Source organism: Phaseolus vulgaris, chromosome 11, assembly GCF_051622355.1.
Source record: "Phaseolus vulgaris cultivar YP4 chromosome 11, ASM5162235v1, whole genome shotgun sequence".
NCBI classification, from domain to species: domain Eukaryota; kingdom Viridiplantae; phylum Streptophyta; class Magnoliopsida; order Fabales; family Fabaceae; genus Phaseolus; species Phaseolus vulgaris.
The window spans coordinates 37006028-37027500 of record NC_143508.1 but is presented as its reverse complement, the minus strand read 5'-3'; the positions used below and the strand labels follow the sequence as shown (position 1 = coordinate 37027500).

At 34.1% G+C, this 21473-nt stretch overlaps 1 protein-coding gene across 12 annotated transcripts; it reads left to right on the top strand.

Moving 5' to 3' along the window:
* The first annotated feature begins 1031 nt into the window (after nucleotides 1–1031).
* On the top strand, nucleotides 1032–6063 carry LOC137827001 (calcium/calmodulin-regulated receptor-like kinase 1). Of its 12 annotated transcripts, none has more exons than XM_090297551.1 (8): nucleotides 1032–1490; nucleotides 2434–2806; nucleotides 3344–3497; nucleotides 3951–4080; nucleotides 4261–4346; nucleotides 4429–4500; nucleotides 4681–4881; nucleotides 5462–6063. In XM_090297551.1, exons 2-8 carry the CDS (start codon nucleotides 2490–2492, stop codon nucleotides 5477–5479), a joined length of 978 nt encoding a protein of 325 aa, XP_090153677.1. In that variant the 5' UTR covers nucleotides 1032–1490; nucleotides 2434–2489; the 3' UTR covers nucleotides 5480–6063. The 12 variants fall into 12 exon arrangements, with proteins under 12 accessions (XP_090153677.1, XP_068489277.1, XP_068489287.1 ...); XM_068633176.2 differs by having other exon boundaries at nucleotides 1092–1490; nucleotides 5491–6063; XM_068633186.2 differs by lacking the exon at nucleotides 1032–1490 and adding an exon at nucleotides 1556–1648 and having other exon boundaries at nucleotides 5491–6063.
* Nucleotides 6064–21473: the final 15410 nt, after the last annotated feature.

Genomic DNA, 21473 nt, shown 5'->3' with positions numbered 1-21473 from the left:
TGTACACCACCAAGAACCATTCACAAAATCTTTGTCAATGTTAATACATAAAGAGGGTTTGATTGAAATGCCCTTTCAATGAAGTGAAATGGCCAACCCAAGTTCCAAAATTGAGGGAAAAATCACAACTTTTTTTGTTAACAATTATTACATCATATTTTTTTAGGTTCCAATCTCTTAAACCCTAATGGGTGATTATCACAGTGAAACACTATAAGTTTATTTTGTAAATGATTATGATTGTGATGAAAATAATAATGATGTATGCAAATTAGGGTATGTTAAAAACTTAAAATAAACCCTAGAAAGATAGGTAAACCACACACACAAGGAAAACCACAGAGTAGGAGATAAAGGAGAAGTCTATTTTATTTTTCATTAACCAAGGCATGGACCTGAAATCTTAGTTAACTAATCAATGTCTAAAGAATTGACCAAAGTCATTTTCTTGAAGGTCAGAAGTGAGCTTCATTTTGTTTTCTTCCTCAAATTAAATTCTTACTTGGATTCTTCACTTCTCTTTATATCATATCACATTTGGTAATTTAGGTGGGTTAGGTTGACAGTTAGAGTTACTTGATAACTTCTATTCTCATCTTCCACAATCTTTAATTCCCATGCATGCATTTTGGAATATAATATGGAAATAAAACTTATTCTTTTTACTTTAACTGATTATCTCTAATATTCATGCAAGTCTCCAGTTAAAAATTAATACATGTGATTTCTACAAATCATGTAACAAGTTTTAATTCAGAAAAAAAATAAGTTTTTTTGTCCTGTCAGATTTCTCTAACTCTTCTTAGTTAGCAGTAAATTATCTTTCAATGATAAACTAATGCATATTGTTTTTTTTTGTTCAATTATAATAATGATAAATTTTGTAAAGGATAACTCTTTAAACACTTTTAAAGAAAAATGCTTTGAAAAGAGGATTTAGCATTATTGGTAACAGAAAAATTTTCAACAGGCACGAGTTTACCTCATCAAGGTGGCATGAATATGAAGAAACAGAAGTGAGAACTTCATGTATCATATCCAAAACAAGTAAACAAGAATCAAACTTGATATTATGATGATGTGGGCATTGCAAGGATACATGCATACAACCCTCACAAAAGTTTTGGGGCGGTTTGTTCACAGCGTGGAGCCAATCATTGCTGTTCAGAAGAAAAAAAAGCAATGAATGAAGAGAAATGGTCCTTCAGCATATGATCAAGTTTGAATCTACAACAAAGTGAGGGTCCCACGTGTCCACCTTGTTCAAAGTTCAAACATCCCTCGAAGAGTGTGTGCACTTTATGCTTTTGTTGTTGTAACAACAACTCTTGCTCCACCTTCATCAGATTCTTCAATTCTTCTCTCTCACATTAGCTTCACTTTTTTTATCCTTCTCACTGCCACACTGTTGTTTTCGGAGTTCTGTGCTAAAATAAAGCATGGGACTGTCTCAGGGTTACCTCTGTTTGTTTTTTACCTTGTATGAACAGGTGAGTTTGTGGTCCAACGTGGTACGCGTTTTTCTACAACATGTCTGTTTTTTTGGCCTAAAGTTATTGCTGTCGGTGTTTTTATCTGTCGGCCAATATTTTCTGTAAGGGTGTTTTGTGTTAGTGTTATTCCTTGCTGATGTTTCATTGCTCAATGGGTTTGTTCTCCCTCCCTCTGTTTCTCTTTTGTATGTGTTTTGTTTGGTTGTGAAGAATTTTCTGGGGAGGGAAATAGTTATCTTTATTTGATTTAAGGCTAGATTTGGGTCTAGAAAAAAGGTTGATTTTTTTGCAACATGGCGAATCACAGTTTGAATATCTCCAATGTGAGATGCTCTCATTTAGTTTCGGATGGAGCTTTTGAAAAGGCACTCATTGTGGAAAACCAGAAAAGAATTTTGTTTAAAGCCAGTGTATGCCTTAGTTGGATTTGATCAAAGGGTTGAGTCGTTTTTCATAAATCTCAATTTTTTCTTGTGTTTTCTATTCGCACAGTAAGATTTTTCTTGTACAAAGAATTCAAAGAAAAGAAAATGTGCATATTTCACTTGGGGTAAAATATTGAATTCAACTCCATTTGTGTTGTGTATTTTTTTTTTCATTATGCTGCTTCTCCTTTTTTTGGTCTTCGATGCCATTCCTTGATTTCTGTATAATTGTGATTTTGATTAATTGACCTTTCGGATTGACAAGCTGGGTTATTATCTTAAATCATTCATTTATTCTTTTTGACAATTTGCTTTATTATTCAACACAGTTATGCCAAGCTGTAGCTTTTAAATTTTGGCTCAGTGTTGTGGTTTTTAACAATGTATTTAACAGAATTTATTGAGGGCACTGAAATCCCATGTAATATGAATCAAGTTTCAAGATTAACTATTACTGATCTCATGTTATTAAATATTAACCATGGTTGTTGTGTGCTTGATGTATCTCATGGCAGGCCTATCAATGGATTGGATGATCAACAGGGAACAATAGCAAAGAAGTGAAGAGGAGATGAGAGAGGAGTCAATAGGGCTGATTATTGGGGTTTCCATAGGGGTGGTTATTGGACTAGTTTTGGCAATTTTTGCATTCTTCTGCCATAGGTATCATCGGAAGCGTTCACAGATAGGCAATAGCAGTTCTAGAAGGGCTGCTACCATTCCAATCCGCACACATGGTGCTGATTCTTGCACCATTCTATCAGACTCAACCTTAGGTCCAGAATCACCCATAAAGTCAGGAAGGTATGGCATGCCCTTCTGGCTTGAGGGGTTTAAGAAGAGTAGTAACATGGTCCCAGCATCTGGCCTACCTGAATATGCATACAAGTAAGAGTTTGTTTCTTATATGAAGTTGCCTTCATTTGCCTTTCTTTTTGTTCTGGGATGAGCTATTTTAGTCTGCTTGAGTCTAAAAACAATAATTTTCTCTTTATTTTCTCAGAATGGAATATGAAATGCTCCGTTAAACTTGCATTGCATTTTCTTGAATCATGATTTGTATACTTCAATGAGAAATAGTCTCAAGTTATGAGGCTGAAACAGTTTGACATCAAACAAAGTAAAAGATGCCTTTTGGAGCCTTAGTTTTAATACCACTAAGCATTGTACTTGCTAAAATAGATGCTTGATTGGGATTTAGTAATGGCCATTTGAACTCATGCTTGGTATGCATCTGCTATATAAATGCATATGCAAACCTAAGTTTTAACTTATCATATATGTCTTTTTTAAGATAAGCCAAAACGTAACTATTTTGTTTGGAAATGTTTACTTTTTAGTGATTACATATTGTAACCAAGTGAAATTCAAAATGCTAGACTGCGTTTGTCATTCTTTGTATTGAATGTTTTCTTTATGCTTCAGGGATTTGCAGAAAGCAACACATAATTTTACAACAGTCATAGGACAAGGTGCGTTTGGTCCTGTTTATAAAGCTCAGATGTCTACTGGTGAGACTGTTGCAGTTAAAGTTCTTGCAACTAATTCTAAGCAAGGGGAGAAAGAATTTCACACAGAGGTAGGTTGCCAATGTTATTTTCCATTACTTGGCCACACCACTGATAGAATTATGCTGTGTTTCAAGGCATAAACTTCAGGGCCAATTGTGTTAGATATTTGGTAACCAGAGAAAATTCATGAAGTCAGACTGCTGAAGAAAAATATAGGACTAATGTAGATTGGTATTCATGTATAAATATCATTTTGGAAAATTACAATATTAAAAATAAGACTATTTCCATATCCTAAATTGGAAAAAAATATATTGTTTTTGTCTGTGCTATTTCAGATAATCAGTTAGTTAGTGACGAAAAAGGCATGTTTCCTTTTAGCTGAAGTTAAGGACTCTTAGAATAATTGATGATATAGCAGTTTTACAGTCCTTATCATATTCATTCATTTTCTGCTCTACCTTTCTTTTTACTCCAGGGTAATTTCCAATTGCAACCTTTAATGTTGTACTTTTTCTCAGGTCATGTTGCTGGGAAGGTTACACCATAGAAATCTGGTGAATTTGGTTGGATATTGTGCAGAAAAGGGGCAACATATACTTGTATATGTATACATGAGTAAGGGTAGCTTGGCATCCCACTTGTATGGTAGTAAGTCATCTATCTCTCCTTTTGTATGACAGGTGTAGACTGTTCTTCTATACAAACTTTGGTCCCTGAATGTGCTCACTTAATAGTAGTGAATTATTGTCTGCCTTCCAATTGATTATTTGGTGTATTGAAAGTGCAATAATAGATTGAACAATATGCTTTTCTTGTCTCTATATTCAGGTGATGTGAATGAAGCACTGTGCTGGGATTTGAGGGTTCACATAGCTTTAGATGTGGCAAGAGGCTTGGAGTATCTTCATGATGGGGTAGGTTTCCTTGTGATCTGAACCAATCAAACTATAACTTATATATTGATATAAGGCTATAATTGTTTGTATTGTCACTCAGGCAGTTCCCCCTGTAATCCATCGAGACATCAAATCTTCCAATATTCTGTTGGATCAATCCATGCGAGCCAGGGTATGTTCTTGTTACTCACCCACCATACTTATCACACAAAAAGTAGCTTGCAAATTGCAAGAAACACACTCACACACACACACACACTATTCAATAGTATTGCAACTTGTCATGGTCATTTATTGCTGTTAGGAATCAGGATGCTTGTTAATGTATAGTTGTTAATGCTGAATCAAGCAGGTTTCTGATTTTGGACTTTCAAGAGAAGAGAAGGTGGATAAACATGCAGCTATTCGGGGTACCTTTGGCTATCTTGACCCTGAGTATATATCTTCAGGAACATTCACCAAGAAAAGTGATGTATACAGTTTTGGAGTGTTGCTCTTTGAAATTATAGCTGGCAGAAACCCTCAACAGGGTCTTATGGAATATGTTGAGCTTGTAAGACCTCTCTCTCCCTCCAAACCACACTGAGAATAATTGTTAGTGGTTACAATCATAGGTATTTTGTTAGGAGTAGTAGAATGAGTTTCCTAAAGTTAGAGTCTCTTGTCTAATGAATTAGTCTTTTTAAACTGGTTCTCTTTTTGAGCTTAAGTCCTAATATGTATGTAAATAATAAGAGATAACATTCAAAATTAGGTTGTTTCTTTTGAAGAAATCTATTAGGGTTACTTCACATGAATATACTGGTTAAAGATATTAATGTGTTTAATTTATATATGATTTTTTTTTGTTTCAGTAAATGATTTCACCTTCTAATTCAATAATTAGAATTTGTTAAGAAGAAACTATTAGGTGGTTAGGAATCATCATGGTCCCTCTGAATCACATGTAATTAACTATTATCAATTTTATCTTAAAAAAATGCTATTAACTTTTTTTTTGTAAATTAAAAGTCTTCTGATGAATTGGTCGAATGAAACTGTCATGGTGAAGAAAGAAAAGATGTCAAAGTCAAAAATAGTTGTTAACTTGTTACCTTTGTTCACTGAACACATCTTGCATATTCATTTTCTAGGCTAACCAATGTCATTGATGAATGATTAGGCAGCAATGAACATCGAGGGAAAAGTTGGGTGGGAGGAGATTGTGGATTCTCACCTTCAAGGAAACTTTGATGTGAAGGAACTCAATGAAGTTGCAGCACTAGCCTACAAATGCATCAACCGTGCCCCAAATAAACGTCCTTCTATGAGGGATATTGTGCAAGTGCTAACAAGAATCCTCAAAGCAAGGCACCATGGGAATCATCACAAAAATTCCTTGTCAGCCACAGATGAAGTTTTCATTGATGCTGATCAGCTAGAGACCATGGTTTCAGTCACTGACCACAGAAGAGAAGAATCTAAGGATAATGCAACAGAGGTGTCTGATGAGTACAATGTTGTTTTATCTTAACCTCATTCTTTTGTTACACTTCACCTTTTTATTTTGGATTTGCATGTACATGGTTGTAGATTTGGTTTGTATACTTTTGTGTAAGTGTTCCATCTTTTTTTTTTCTTTGCATTGTCCTGCAGAAATGATACACCAAAATTTGTATACTAGTGCTTTCACTAATCCAAGTGAAGAGGAAGATAACTTTTTCACAAATTATAATAAATTCATTAATTTTTATAAGAATTATTTTAAAAAGCATACCAACAATCTAATTAATTATGTAAGCATAATTATTAAACTCAATGGTAATGTCATCTATATCACCTTATTTGTTTTTTTCTGAGTCATCCCAGCATCCCATTTTCACCCTTTGAAGATTTTTTTGTAATTCTTTACGTATTTTAGGAGCATTACCGTCCTTTGTGATTATGTGGTGAGAAGGGATAGTTTCTGATATGTGTTCCACTTTTATCTTACACTCATTCCTTACTGTTGTTTGTGCTGTCCTTTTTTCATTATTTAATTTTTTTTAATTACTCGAAAGTTAACTTATGATTATGATTTGAGAGTGTGTTTTAGATTTGTTGAATTTGGAAGTAATTTTTAGTAAAATTACATTCCGAATTACATATGGAATTATTTTCTAAGAAAAGATTTTCGGATTATCTAATATAGAATTTATCAATTAATCTAGAAAATATCATCAAATCATATTTTTTTATTATATAATCTGAAATATATTTCTAATATACGTAATTCATAACATAAATTTACATTATATATTGATTAATCCACAATATTTTATGGAACCGAGATAAGTTATGGATTGTCTAATTTGAATTGTGTAATCTAAAGAATCACTCAGTTACAAAATCCAAAATATATAAAAAAAAAACACACCTTCATGATCAAACATTTTAACTTTTTTACAAAAGCATATTTTTGGAATTATAAAACTTATGGTATACTGTAAAACATACGGAGGTGCAGAAAGAAGCAACACAACCTAAATTATAAGGCAAATTCTTCATGCATTTTAAAATTTATAAAGTTTTACTTCATTTCAAAAAAAAATTGAATTAAAAAAATACATTCTGGAAAAGCAAATTTAGAATAAATTTCTGTATTCCGGAAATGGAATTTTGGAATAGAAATAAAAATAAAAATCTTATTCTGTAAAAGCAATTCCAGAATACAAGAAATACATTTTGGAAAACAAAATCCAAAAATTATTATGGAAAAGAGATTTTAGAAACCAAAAGTGTTCCGAAAATCCAAATCCAGAAACGTGTTATAGAAAATGAAATCCATAATGTATTTTTTTTGCACCCCTCTTATTTAAGGACATTTTTATCATTACACATAAACATCAAGTGGATGTACAAATTTTATTGGGTGCAAGAAGTAATTCCCAAATTACAAAAGAAAAACTAGTTTTTGCACACCAATAGTTTCTTCTTTGGAAAAGTTAAAAGATAGTCATTATGAAAAAATTTAGATTGCGTAATCCGAAAATGTGCTCCAAATGCGAAGAATACTTTTAGATCAACAAATGCACAATTTGGAGTATATTTTCAGATCAATAAATATATTATAAATTATATAATTTTAAAATCTGAAAATATATTTTAAATTTTCAATCAACAAATATATTATAAATTATATAATTTTAAAATCTGAAAATATATTTTAAATTTTCATATAATTCATAATGTATTTTAAATTACGCAATGTAAAAATATTCTATCAAGAATACATTTTCAAATTACACAGTTTCAAAACATATTCTTAATTATACTACTCATAATCTATAATATACACCATTGAAGGAGCACAAACAAACAGAAAGTATTGCCACGTCTCTCAAGCAAAATATTTTGAAAAAAAATAATACAAAATATCAATTTACCAAAATTTGAAAATACAACCACATGGCATATATCTAACACATGACATAAATTTACTTTTTCCTCGGTCTCATCCACCAAGACTTTGCTCTAATAGTCAGAAAACTTTTCTAACAATTTTCATTTCATTTCAAAGTTCTCTTCACTCATTGCCTTTATAAGTTTTTCTTACCCTCATTACTAATTCTTCCACTTTCGTTCTCTACTTATTCTTCCTCCACTCTTATTGCTCATTCTTCCATTGATTCATTGTTTTAGGTTCTTGTTTTCTTTCGTCACTATTGTTTTTGTTTTCATTTCTGTTATTGCTTCCACCACCGCGCTCCGCCACCAATGTTACCCTCCACCAATGTCGTTGCCATCACCTTGAGGTTGATGTTATTTTTATTTTTTAAAATGTTTTATTATTTATTATAATTTGTATATTTTAGTATTTATAATTTTTAGGTAATTATTAATAATTTATATTATGTTAATTGTAATTATTAATAATTTATAATTTGTTTATTTATATTATGTTAATTGTTATAATAGAATTATTAATTAGTTAGATTGTAATCAAATTAATATTGTGATATGAGTTGGATTGAACATAGACACTTTTAAACTCTTGAACACAACATTATATGAGAATGAAAACAACAATTCAAGGATCAAAGAGTGCTTAAACAATGAAAACGAAAATACATCAACAAAACAGAATGTTGAAAACAGAATTGGACTTCAAGGAAGCTTAAGGAGTCATTAATGGAGACATAGCCTTCCAAAATGATGATCCGAACTCAACAAGAGTGCTATCTCCTTGTAAACATCCATGGATCAAGATTACTAAACACAAATGAAATAATAACACAAGGAACCGAACAGAAAATTGAAGAACAAGCTAAGAACACAAAATCAATCGGTGGAAAGATGAAGAACACTAAAGGAAAACTAAACTACCGATTGAAATTGAAATTGGAGATGAAAGGAATGAAAACTTATGGAATGAAGCTCGGCTGGAATGGAGAATTGGAACTACATCACGCCACTTGGAGGAATTGTTCCAGGATAAGTGAAGGAAACCGCCACTTGAAGCTCTCCAATAGCTCACAAGATGAGACCAAGCAAGGAGATTCAAATCTCACACAAATCTCTCTCCAAATGAGTAGAGTTTCTCTATATCAAATTTCCAATTCTGAATTTTACAAGAGCCCACACCTCTATTTATAGTGTGAGGGTGCTGAAAAATAGGTGGGAAAATTCAAATGAAACTCATTTGAAATTCCCACAAAAAACAAGTCACATGGGAGGTGTGACCTTTTTCTACTATGACACCTCCTAAAAACTACACCTACACCTACTCTCCTAAGTCACATGGACAATGTGACTTTATTTTACATTTTCACACTCCTTTATTTAATATCCACACCTCCTACAACTATACAAAAGTAATTCAAATGATGCTCTTTTATTTAATGCTTGGCCTTGCCCCTCATGGTTTTGGACTTGGGCTTTCTTGGGCTTGAGCCTCATCTTTTGCAAAGACTAATAAGAAGAACTTTAAATGCTTTGACCCTTGTCCATTTCTTCTATTGATAACATCTTTTTGATTCTCATCATATTGTTTTATAAATAATTTAATGATTTATAATTAATTTGAATTGTATGTATGATTAAAGTTGTTAGTTTTATATTGCACATATATTTATAATTTTTTGATACGTGTTGGCATTGAGTATGGGATGTTCGACCCTCGACAATTGTTTCCCGTGAGAGACCCTTAGTTTTCCGTTTGAGATTTAATACAAGCATTTATGTATTACTCCTCCAATTGTAATTTTTTTTAAAATATTTTTTAAAAGGCAGAGGATGTTGTAGTGACAGTAATTGTATTGAGTCTTGAATTGTCCAGGTGGACAGTTTGAGAAGAACAACCACTTTTTATTAGTTTAGTAGTATGCAACTTGTAATTGATATGCCATATATTTTACATAATTTTGGTTTATAGCATTTCATATTGTTCTTTGGGTGCATATTTGATTGTGGAGATTTCGTGTCACCACTTTCATTTCGTGCCACCTGAAGACCAATGCGAATTTCTGCCGAAATTTCGTTAAATATAAGGAATGTTGATTAAAGTTATCTACTATTAAATTATAATAAAAGTGAATATTCTCAAATGGGATAAGTTCATACCTATAATAAAAACGTGAGATTTCACACACATTAGCGAATACCTCAATGACCATTACAAAACATAATGGGTTGAGATTGGATTAACTCCGTTCGCATAAGTGATGAGTACGAAAGATAATTGCTGATAACCCTAAACCCTAAACCCTAAACTGCTTTAGTTGTTGAAGGATATGCTTCCAAAGAAAAAAACTCTACCTAATCGTAAATATAAGACCACATATTTCCTTAATTCCTATAACTTTAGGATAACTAATAAATAGTGTAAGAATATGTATTAATGATTGTAATACATTTTATATATATATATATATATATATATATATATTTCTAAACTCTAAATTCTATTTATATGATTTGCGTCTTTAAATGAATGTGTCTGAATCTATGTATCTGATTGAGTGTGTTTAAATGAATAAGTTAATTAAGAAGGGAAAATGCATAAAACAAAATGAACAAAAAAATGACCATAATAGAAGGCAGTTACGACCATAACCACCGTCTATACATCAACCCATTTAGACTATTTTAGCAGAGTTTGAAAGCGTATAAACGGTGATTTTGACCATAACCGTCGTTTATACCCTTTTTGACACTCTATATACCCATACTTGACTTTTGTTATACATTGCGGTTATGAAAGAATTGTCGTCTAGATGTGACTTATAAATGGTGGTTATAGAACTACCATCTATACCCCAATGGAATAAACTACGTGCTAATAGATTGCGGTTATAGAACCGCTGTCAAAGTGCTAACAAAATCGCTGTGTAATGCCTTTTCTACATTTCTTTCTTTTAATTTTTATTTCATGTAAAACAATTTCAAGGTTTAGGGTTTAGGGTTTAAAGTTTAGCAAATGAGACACGAGACATCCTTGAAGTGACCCATGAAGGCACATCATATGTAAAAAGGGAAAGGAAGCATGTCTTGATCCAAGAATACAAGGTTTTTAGGATGTTGAAGGATGAAACCATCTCAGATGTGTAGAAGAGATTTACTCACATAGTAAATAATCTTATTGGTCTAGAGAAAGTCTTTGAAAGAGAAGAGTTGAACATCAAGATCTTAAAATGCTTGGACAGAACATGTGATACAATCCAAGCCAACAAGGAGATGACCAAGGACTCAAATTACCATTCACACTATGAGAAGTCATCTCAACTTTCAAGTGAAGACCTCACCAAGGATCTAGCAGACCTCACTAGAAGGAGAAATAGGCAAAAACCAGAACATCAAATGTTCGTTCTAGTCTTCTTAAGAATAAAATAAGTTTTAAATAAATTGGGCTCACTTTAGGGGTCCAAATAGCAAGATAGGCTAGAATAGGTGCCTTTAGCATAATAGGGGGTGCAATTACCATTTTAGCTTGTTTTTTTACCTAGTTTCTAGAAGAAGTTGCCTAAGTTGTGGTTTTTTGACTTAGTAAAACCCTAAAGGCAGCCCCCTCACACATTTACCATCCTATCCTTGCTCATCTTGTTTTCCAAGACACCCATTCCTATAAATAGGGTGCCTTACTTCATGTATTTTCATGTTGAATTTTATAGAAGAAGGAAGACTCTACACAAATTGTGTGAGGCTTGGTTACTCTAAGCATTAGGTCTTATCTTGAGTGAGTTGAGAGCTCTCAAGTGGCGGCCCTCAACACTCATCTTGGAGGAAACCATACTCCAAGTGGCATTTCCCTTCTCAATTCACACCATAAGCTTTCTTCTTCCATCCTTTTCCTTCATTTCCATTACGCCACTTTATTCTTGTATTCCTATACTTTTTATAATTCGGTTTTCCTTTGTGTACTTGTGTTGTTTTTCGATTTAGAATTTGGCGGTGGCCATCTTGATTGTTTCCTTTCATGTCTTTCAATTTTCGCAATGCATCATCACTATCACCTTATCTTGATTTTTCCTCTTTGCCTTTGGAAATGAACCTTCACACTTACTTAACCACTTGGTTAAGTTCGTGTCCAGTGGGGATCTTCCCTAGGTCTCACCATATACTTGTTAAAATATCAATCATAAGTAAAATGTCACCTCTAAAATGGAACTATCTAAAATCAACTCACATCAACATGGGGTCATTGCCACTTCAGAATCAAAGGACTTGACTACATTGACCACTACATCCTTGTTCGGAAAGCTCAGGGAGCATGAGCTTGAGATGAAGTCTGAATGATCAAGAGAATGAAGAAAAGCATTGCTTTAAAAGTTGCAACACAAAAGATTGATCAAGACTCTAGTGACTCAAGTGATAGTGAAACTCTGAACCTACTCACAAGGAAATTTGGCATGTTCTAGAAAAAGAAAAGTATGGACGAAACACAACCATCAAATTGGTATAATAAAAAGAAAATAACTAATTTTAATTCTAAAATTATACTTGTTTTGGATGTGGAAAACAAAGACACATCAAGACTAAATTTCCAAGCACTGTAAGCAAAGAGAAAAGGGCTGAAAGGAAATATGAGAAGAAAGGCAAAGCAAGAAAAGTATACATAGCTGGACAGAACAATGATGATTTGTCCTCAAGTTCTTCATCAAAGGATGATGAGGAAGCCAATTTGTGTTTAATGGCAAATGAAGATTTTGAATCTAGTGTAAGTTCAAACGTTTATGTTAATTTTGAAAATTATAGCCAACTGCTTGATTCCTTTAAAAAAACTCATGAGGAAGCTAACAGGTTGGCCTTGTCAAACAACCAGTTAAAATGGTTAAACAACTGGTTGGAAAATCGAGTCAAGATCTTATAAGAAGAGTTAAGTCATTCAAAAACTAATTTTGCAAACCTTGAAATCATTTACAAAGTCTCTTCTTATAAGTGTGCTGATTCAAGTTTTTCTTAAAAATGTGTTTCCCTCCAAAACAGGGTTCACTATCTTTTAAAAATAGTGGACACGTTTTCAAAAGGGTAATCCAATTTTGAAACCTTTCTTGCTTCTCAAAGTTGTGTTTTTGGCAAAGCTAGTCTTGGCTTTAACTCGAACAGTAAGAACAAACCTTTTTTTCCAGTTTTTTTAAAATAATCAGTTGTTAAATTGTTTAAACCGGCTAAAATTTGTTTTTACTACATGAACAAGGGTCATATTGTTAAGTTCTGCAGAGCAAGAAGGTTTGTTGTTCCCAAAGGTCTTTTAAAATGGGTTCCCAAAGTTCCAATTAATACCATTTGACCCACATTAAGGGGACCAAATCTTGCTTCTTGACTTATTCTTGCAGGGATCCTTGACAGTCAATAATCATCTTTAGTTTTGAAGAGTGGTTTCTCAAAGGAAGAACATAAAAAATAAAGAAAGTATGTGTGCTTCCACAATTGAAGTCAATGTAAGTATCTCATATGATCAAATCAACATCTCAAAGAATCATGTCTAATTGATTCTGTTGGGCTATCTTAGTGAAGGTATGAACAAAAGCATATTGTACTTACCTTGTATTAAAAGGTAATTAATTGGTTCAGAAAAAGGAATCAACTTTTCTATAATTTTTCAATCGGTTAAAAATGCGTTTCACTTAACTGTTTTGCTATTTGGCACCTCAGAATAAAAAATGTAAGTTTCTGATCTAAAAAATATTATAGTTCAAACATACATTGATGTGCCTATGAATCTGGTCATCACTGAAAATATCTAGTTGTTCATTTGAAAAACTAATTTCTTTTTATTAATTGTCAATCACCATAAAGTGCAGTCAAAGTTGTTTTTATCTGGACTGACAAATTGCAGTTTCCAAAACTACACCACATGCTTTTTCTCTGGTAAAATCAACTCACTAAAACTTACTTCGAATTTCTCATTTTTTTTCCGTGCTTATATTAAGTTTGCATTCAATAGAATAAATCACAAATACAATATGTTCCTTTTTCTCTTCATCTTCACTAAAAATTCTTTATCTCTTCACTGCACTTTCGCAAACACACATATGCATCATGACTTGTTCATCCTACTCACCAAGGAGAAAGAAATCGTGTGCCATCAAGGGAACTATCAAGGTTGGTCATCTAGAGACTTGGTTCTCTGGTGAAAATGAGAAAATAGAAAACTTCTTGCATGAGATGAGCTGAAAAGTCATCAATACCCCAAAGTTGTTGTCCTTCAACTGGCAGAAGGAAAAAATCTTAAAGAGGTCAGAAAGGCCTTGAAAAACCAAAAGCTACAGAGGTTCCTAGAGTTGAATGGGAATACTTTTCCAGATCTTTTTAAAGTATTCTACACAAACCTGATTGTTTATGGTGAGAACATGTATTCTCATGTTAAAGGATTGGATATGGAGATTACTCCTGCTATGTGGACTGCTATCATTGGATAGAATTTCTCTGGTGCACGTGTTGGCAAAGTAAACACAAATGTTGTGGAGGATTTCAATAAAATGCAGTACTGCATTAATTGCCTAAAAAATCCTCTCATGAAAGTAAAGGTTTTCATGCTGGTGCTTTAAAGCTGGATAACAAGTAAAAGGTTTAGGGTTACTCATATTTTTCGTGAAAGGAATGCGTGATGGAGATCAAGGTCAAGTGGACGTGGAGGCCAATCAACAAGATCAAGAAGAGGTAGAGGCGCAAATAGAAGACGCCCATGGAGGTCAAAGCCCACCTCAAAGGCTTACAAGAAGCATGTTCAAAGCTTTAGGAGCTAGGGGACAATTATTTTCTCTTTTTGTAATTTCTTTGGTTGAAGGTGCTTAGAGGGAAACATTAGAAACCTCTATTGTTATAGCATCTTTTAGGCTTTAGTTAGGAGCTTTAGGAGGGGGGGTGCGTTAGTAGATAGGTGTAGGAGTAGAATAGGAGGTGCCAAAGTGAAGGAAAAGGTCACACCTTCCTCATGCATTGTTTTTGGCGCCGATTCTAGAAGCTTTTTAGGAGGGAGTTTTTGAATTTGTGTAGCTTGCATTTCAACACCTTAGGCTATAAATAGAGGTGCTCCCTTTGTATTTTTCAGATTGGAATTTAGAGTAAAGAAACTATACTCAAATTTTGAGTGAGCATTGGAGAGCTTTTGAGCCTTCTTCTCTAGTCTTATCTTGAAGGATCCATGGTGTCCTCAAGTGGCGGCAACACACTCATCTAGGAGCAACCATCCTTCTAGTGGCGTGATCATCCAACCTTACATCCATCTTCATGAGCATTCTTTTCTCCTTCCTTCCTTCTCTTTCAATTGTTCATGTTTAAGCTTGTTTCCTTGAAATTCTGTCTTGTGTTCTTGAGTTTATGGTTCGGCTGTTCTTATTTTCCAGCAATCCTTTTCAGTTCTTTGCCTTTTAATTCATTTTGTTCGGTTCATTTTGATTCTTATTCAATTCTGTTCGGTGCTTTTGAGTTTTACCTCTTTTTGTTGGTTCAATTTGACAATATGAGGAACTTCCATGTGAGTTTGGATTTGGTGTTAGTTTTGGTGAGTTCTTGACTTAGAACATTGATCCAATTCTAAGAAAAAGTGCCTAACAATTGTCCAACTCAAGTTGATTCCTAAGAATGTCAAGAATCATTCTCTTCTTTGCTATTGGAATCACATCAATGCGTGTGCTGATAAGTTGGCTGATTTAGAATTTATTCATATAGAATCCTTTCATTTGTATAGCAGGCTTCAATCTAGTCTGTTCTTAGAATTCTTTATTAATAGGTATAGTATACCTATGTATCGTTTTTGTTAACATATGGGTTTTGGTCTAGTCCCCCCATATTTTTGTATTTTCTTTCTTTTTCTTTTTTTAATAATACTTTTTTCATGTGATGGCAAATGATTGTTGTTACTTGAGGTGTCAGCCTAAATGAGATGTCAAGTAGCTTAGTGTTGCCTAACATGAAAGCTTTTTATAACAAAAAACAAGTCACTACCTTCATAATCACATGGATGCTAACTCCAAGGGGGAGCAATCATGTTGTCCTCATAGAAGAAGACCTTGTTATGGTTTACTGCATCATGAAGAACATGAAGGTCAACTGGATCCATGTGTTCAAGGAGCACATGCAAAAATCTATGAGGTTAAGTGACTACCATTTCCCTTATGTTATACTTGTTTCTATATTTCTTTAATATTTTGAAGTTGATCTAAATGAAGAACTATCAGAGGTGGTAAAACGATCTCATAAAATTAACAATGGTTCACTTAAGAAGATGGGTTTCATTAAAGTTTACAACAAATGGGTTAGCAAAGAGGAAGATCCAGCTGGTCCTTCTGTTGGATCAAGCAGGAACATTGGTGTTGGTGATCAAACTAGACAAAATGTTGGTTAATGATGAAACTGGTCCAAGTGTTAAAATCACAGAAGATTATGTTATGCATGCACTGGCTATCTATGAGCCACTTGTGGATTATGGAATTCCAATGTCCCAGTTTGAAAGATTGATGATCAATCGCATGGACACCATGGCAAGTGATAAGAAGGATCACTATGAGTTTTGTGCAGCCAGGTTCCAACATCTAGATGAACAGATTGAAGTTGTTCAGACCTAGCTCTTTGAATTCCAGTATGGCAAGGACCCTTGAATGTTCAGAATCATTTTCTATTTTTGAATTGCTTTATGTTATTTGTATTGTTGGACTATTTTTATTTATTATTTTGTTCTGTAAACCCTTCTTTTTGTCTATTTTTGAAGACAAAAGGGGGCGCATTTATCTGTTTGCTTTGGTTGTAATTGCTTTCAGTTCTGCTACACTTTGACACTTAGTTTTTTAAATTTTTCTGGTTTTCTGCTACACTTTGGTTATGCAAAAATTGGTACTTTAAGTGTTCTTTATAAATTTGTATGAGCTATCCTGCTATACTAGCTTTGTATGGATAGCATGGTGTTAGAATATATGGCCTTAAACGAGAGGGGGGGGTGAATTGTTTAAGAAAGATTTTCGTACACTTTTAAGCTTAGAATGAAAAATACTTCAAGAAAACCTTGATTAAGAATTCAGTTTTTCAAAACATAAAGCAAAAGCACAATACTGGAAAAACAATCGGTTGTTTTATCGAAACAATCGGTTGTTTATACCAGTTATCAATTGACAAAACTAAATTTAAAGAGATAGGGATAGAGAAATTGTACACAGTTGTTTATACTGGTTCACTCCAAACCCAGAGCTACATCCAGTCTTCTCAGAACCCTGAGGAAATCCACTAAGCAATCACACCTTGATCACTTACACAACAACCAAGAGAATGACCTTGAACACCTCAAGAAACAAACTCTCCTTGGTCAACACACCAACACTAAGATTGTTGATCTTGATCCCCTCAAGAACACACAACCAATCTTAGCAAAACACAAAAACGAATACTTGTTGTAGGATTACACTTGTTACAGAAGATAATCTGAAATCAATACAAGCAGAATCCTATTCCATACACTTTGATCAATCACAAACTCTTAGCAATCTCTGCTCTTTGAAAAACTCAAAACTCTTAGAAAAACTTGTCAAAAGATTCTTAAATCTCAAATATGTTTTTCTGAATATATTCAAAGATATAGTTTGTTATCAAATCTTAACAAACTTTTAAATTGCATTAAAAGATTGGTCAAAGCATTTAATGACTGGAGCGTAAGCAGTTAAATCATTTAAAGCTCAGTCAATTTGAAAACAGTTTTTCTGTTATGGTCCCAAAACAAACAATCGGTTGTTTTGGTACTTAACAGTTCAACCATTGTAAAAACAGTTTTCAATCTTTTTCTCAAAACACCTAAGTATAAACAATCGGTTGTTTCGACAAAACAATCGGTTGTTTTAACTTAGTTTGAAAACATTTTACTTTCACAAAGGTTGAGAATGCTAATGCTTTAGATTTAATCAAAGGGTGGATTACAACATATAAACTACCCCAGAACTAAGCTAAACTAGCACAGCAACATCAAGCATAACAGAGGCTTCAACATCCTTCAAAGGGTTTGGATTCTTCAAAACTTGAACACCACTTGGTTCAACAATCTCCCCCTATTTGATGAAGACAAATTCCTGGTGCTTGTGTTTGATCTGATTAAATCTGAAGCAGTTCCTGCAAAAATAGCATTTATACTGTCCAAAGCTTCTTACAGCAGCAAGTTAGTTTATTACTCTTTCAAAGCATAAAACATGATAAACAATCGGTTGTTTACACGAAACAATCGGTTGTTTCTATCAGTAGTAGCAGAAAACACTTTCATATTAGAGATTTTAACATTTTATACAGTATCAGACAAAGATATACAAGAACCAATTAATTATCCCCCTATTTGTCTTCACAAATAGACTTTAGCATGTATCAAAAACAGATTTAGGAGAGATTATTAGGATCAAGGATACCTAACTCATTTCTTAAGAAGAAAAACCTCTCTTTTGGTAAAGGCTTTGTGAAGATGTCATCTAACTGCAGTTTGGTCTCCACAAACTTCACTTCACAGTTCCCATTTTGTACATGATCCCTGATGAAATGATGCCTTATCTCAATATGTTTGGTCCTTGAGTGTTGAATATGATTTTTGGTAAGATTGATAGCACTTGTGTTATCACACATCAAAGGAACCTTGTTGATTTGTAAACCAAAATCTGCAAGTTGTTGTTTGAGCCATAGAATCTGTGCACAACAGCTACCAGCAGCTATATATTCAGCCTCAGCAGTAGAGAGAGCAACACAAGCTTGCTTTTTGCTATGCCATGAGATTAGGCCTGAGCCAAGAAGGTGACAAGTGCCACTTGTGCTCTTTCTATCTAGCTTACAACCTGCAAAGTCAGAATCTGAATAACCAATTAAATGTATTGGGGAGTGAGAAGGATACCATAATCCTACAGATGATGTTCCTTTGAGATATTTCATAATTCTTTTTGCAGCTTTGAAATGTCACTCTTTAGGATTTGCTTGATATCTTGCACATAAACACACCGCAAACATGATGTCCGGCCTGCTAGCTGTTAGATATAGCAAAGATCCAATCAATCCTCTGTATTTTGTTTGATCTACACTCTTTCCAACAACATCAGCATCCATGTAACAGCTTGATTGCATTGGAGTGCTTGCTGCTTTGCAATTCTCCATTTCGAATTTCTTGAGAATTTCTTTGCAATACTTTGAGTGACTCAAGAAGATCCCATCCTTCGTTTGCTTAACCTGCAATCCAAGAAAGAAAGATAGTTCTCCCATCATAGACATTTCAAACTCACCTCTCATTGCAACCACAAATTCTTCACACAATCTATCTTGTGTAGCACTAAAGATGATATCATCAACATAGATTTGCACAAGAATTATTTCTGCATTTGACTTTTTGATGAAGAGAGTCTTGTCTACCATTCCTCTTTCATATCCATGAGACAACAGAAAGTTGCTAAGCCTCTCATACCACTGCCTTGGAGCTTGTTTCAGTCCATACAAAGCTTTCTTCAACTTGAAGACATGGTTGGGATACTTGTGATCTTCAAATCTCGGTGGTTGATCTACATAGACTTCCTCATTGATGTAGCCATTCAAGAAGGCACTCTTGACATCCATTTGGAAGAGTTTAAAACCACTCATACAAGCAAAAGCCAGCAGCAGCCTCACAACCTCCAATCTAGCAACAGGAGCAAAGGTTTCATCATAATTTATGCCCTCTTCTTGATTGTAGCCTTTTGCAACTAGCCTTGCCTTGTTCCTCGTGATCACACCATCCTCATCTAGCTTGTTCCTGAAAACCCATTTTGAACTAATAATATTCATTTCATTAGTTTTAGGGACAAGAAACCATACCTCATTCCTTTCAAACTGATTTAGCTCTTCATGCATAGCTTCAACCCACTTCTCATCCTTAAGAGCTTCCTCAATTGACTTTGGTTCAATTTGAGAGACAAAAGGTGTGTGCCTGCAGAAGTTTGAGATGGAGCTACGTGTGGAGACACCTTCCTTTATCTGCCCTATGATGTTATCCACTGACAGATCTTTAGGAATCTTCCACTCCTTGGGCAACTCACTCTGTTGCAGAATTTCAATCGGTTGTTTCTGCGAATCAACTGGTTGTTTTTCTGCACAGATTTCCAGCTTCTCCAAAATGATGCTCTATTCATCTTCTTCAGCACTGGTCTTTGGGATTTGATTGATTATGCGATCTACCTCATCAAAGACAATGTGAACTGATTCTTCTACAGTCATCAACCTCTTGTTGTAGACTCTATATGCATGACTTGTGAGTGAATAACCAATGAAGATACCAAGATCCGCTTTCTTATCAAACTTTCCCAAGCTTTCCTTTCCATTATTGAGAACGAAACAACTGTAGCCAAAGATTTTGAGGTGACTGATGTTGGGCTTCCTTCCATTGAAAAGTTCATATGGAGTTTTCTTCAAAATAGGCCTTATAAGCACCCTATTCATCACATAATAAGAGGTGTTCACTGCATCTGCCCAGAAATACTTAGGAAGTGATGATTCACTAAGCATTATCCTTGCAAGCTCTTCAAGTGACCTGTTCTTCCTCTCTACAACTCCATTTTGCTGTGTTCTTGGAGCAGAGAAATTGTGCAGAATTCTCAACTTCTCACAGAATTTGCTAAACTTATCATTATGAAATTCTCCTCCATGATCACTCCTTATAGAACCTATGTTGTTGTTCTTTGTGTTTTGTAGTCTTCTTGCTAGCTTTTTGAATGCAGCAAAGGCATCACTCTTTGATTCCAAGAAAAGAGTCCAAGTGTACTTAGAGAAATCATCAACAATAACAAGAGCATAATAATTTCCACCAAGACTCATAGTTCTTGAGGGTCCAAAGAGATCCATGTGAAGAAGTTCAAGAGGTCTCAAAGAAGAAACAACATTTTTAATTTTGAAAGAACTTTTCACTTGTTTCCCTTTTTGGCATGCTTCACAAATGTGATCCCTCTCAAACTTGAGTTTTGGCAGCCCAATCACAAGATCCTTTGAGATTAGCTTGTTCAAATGATTCATGTGAATATGAGCAATTCTTCTATGCCAAAGCCAAGATTCATCTTGCTTGGATAGAAGACATCCAATTGAACATGGTGAAGAGATATCTAGAAGATACACATTATTAACTCTCTTACCTACCAAGATTACCTCTTTGGTGTTGGGTAGACAGATTTCACATGTGTTTAACTTAAACATCACTTGATATCCCTTGTCACAAAGTTGGCTAATTCTCAGCAGATTATGCTTTAGGCCTTCAACAAAAAGCACATCATGGATTACCAAAATGTTCTCATCTCCTATGGATCCTCTCCCAAGGATTCTTCCTTTGTTGTTGTCTCCATAGGTGACATGACCCTCTTGCTTAAAGGAGATACTCAGGAACTTTGATTTGTCCCCAGTCATATGCTTGGAGAATCCACTATCCAAGTACCATAGTTGCTTGCTCTCCTCCAAGATTTCCTACAAAAGAGATTTTCAAGTACAAAGATTTGGTCCCCTTATGAATGTGGGTCCATCTGGTTTATACTCATCAATTAAAGCTTTATTTCCCTTAGGAATCCACTTCATAAGCCCTTTAGGAACAACATGTTTTCTGAATTTACAAAACCTCACAGGATGGCCTCTTTTCATGCAATAGAAGCATGTAACAATCGGTTGTTTCGATGGTCCAATCGATTGTTTTTCTAGCATTTTCGAAAATGATTTTGAAAATCT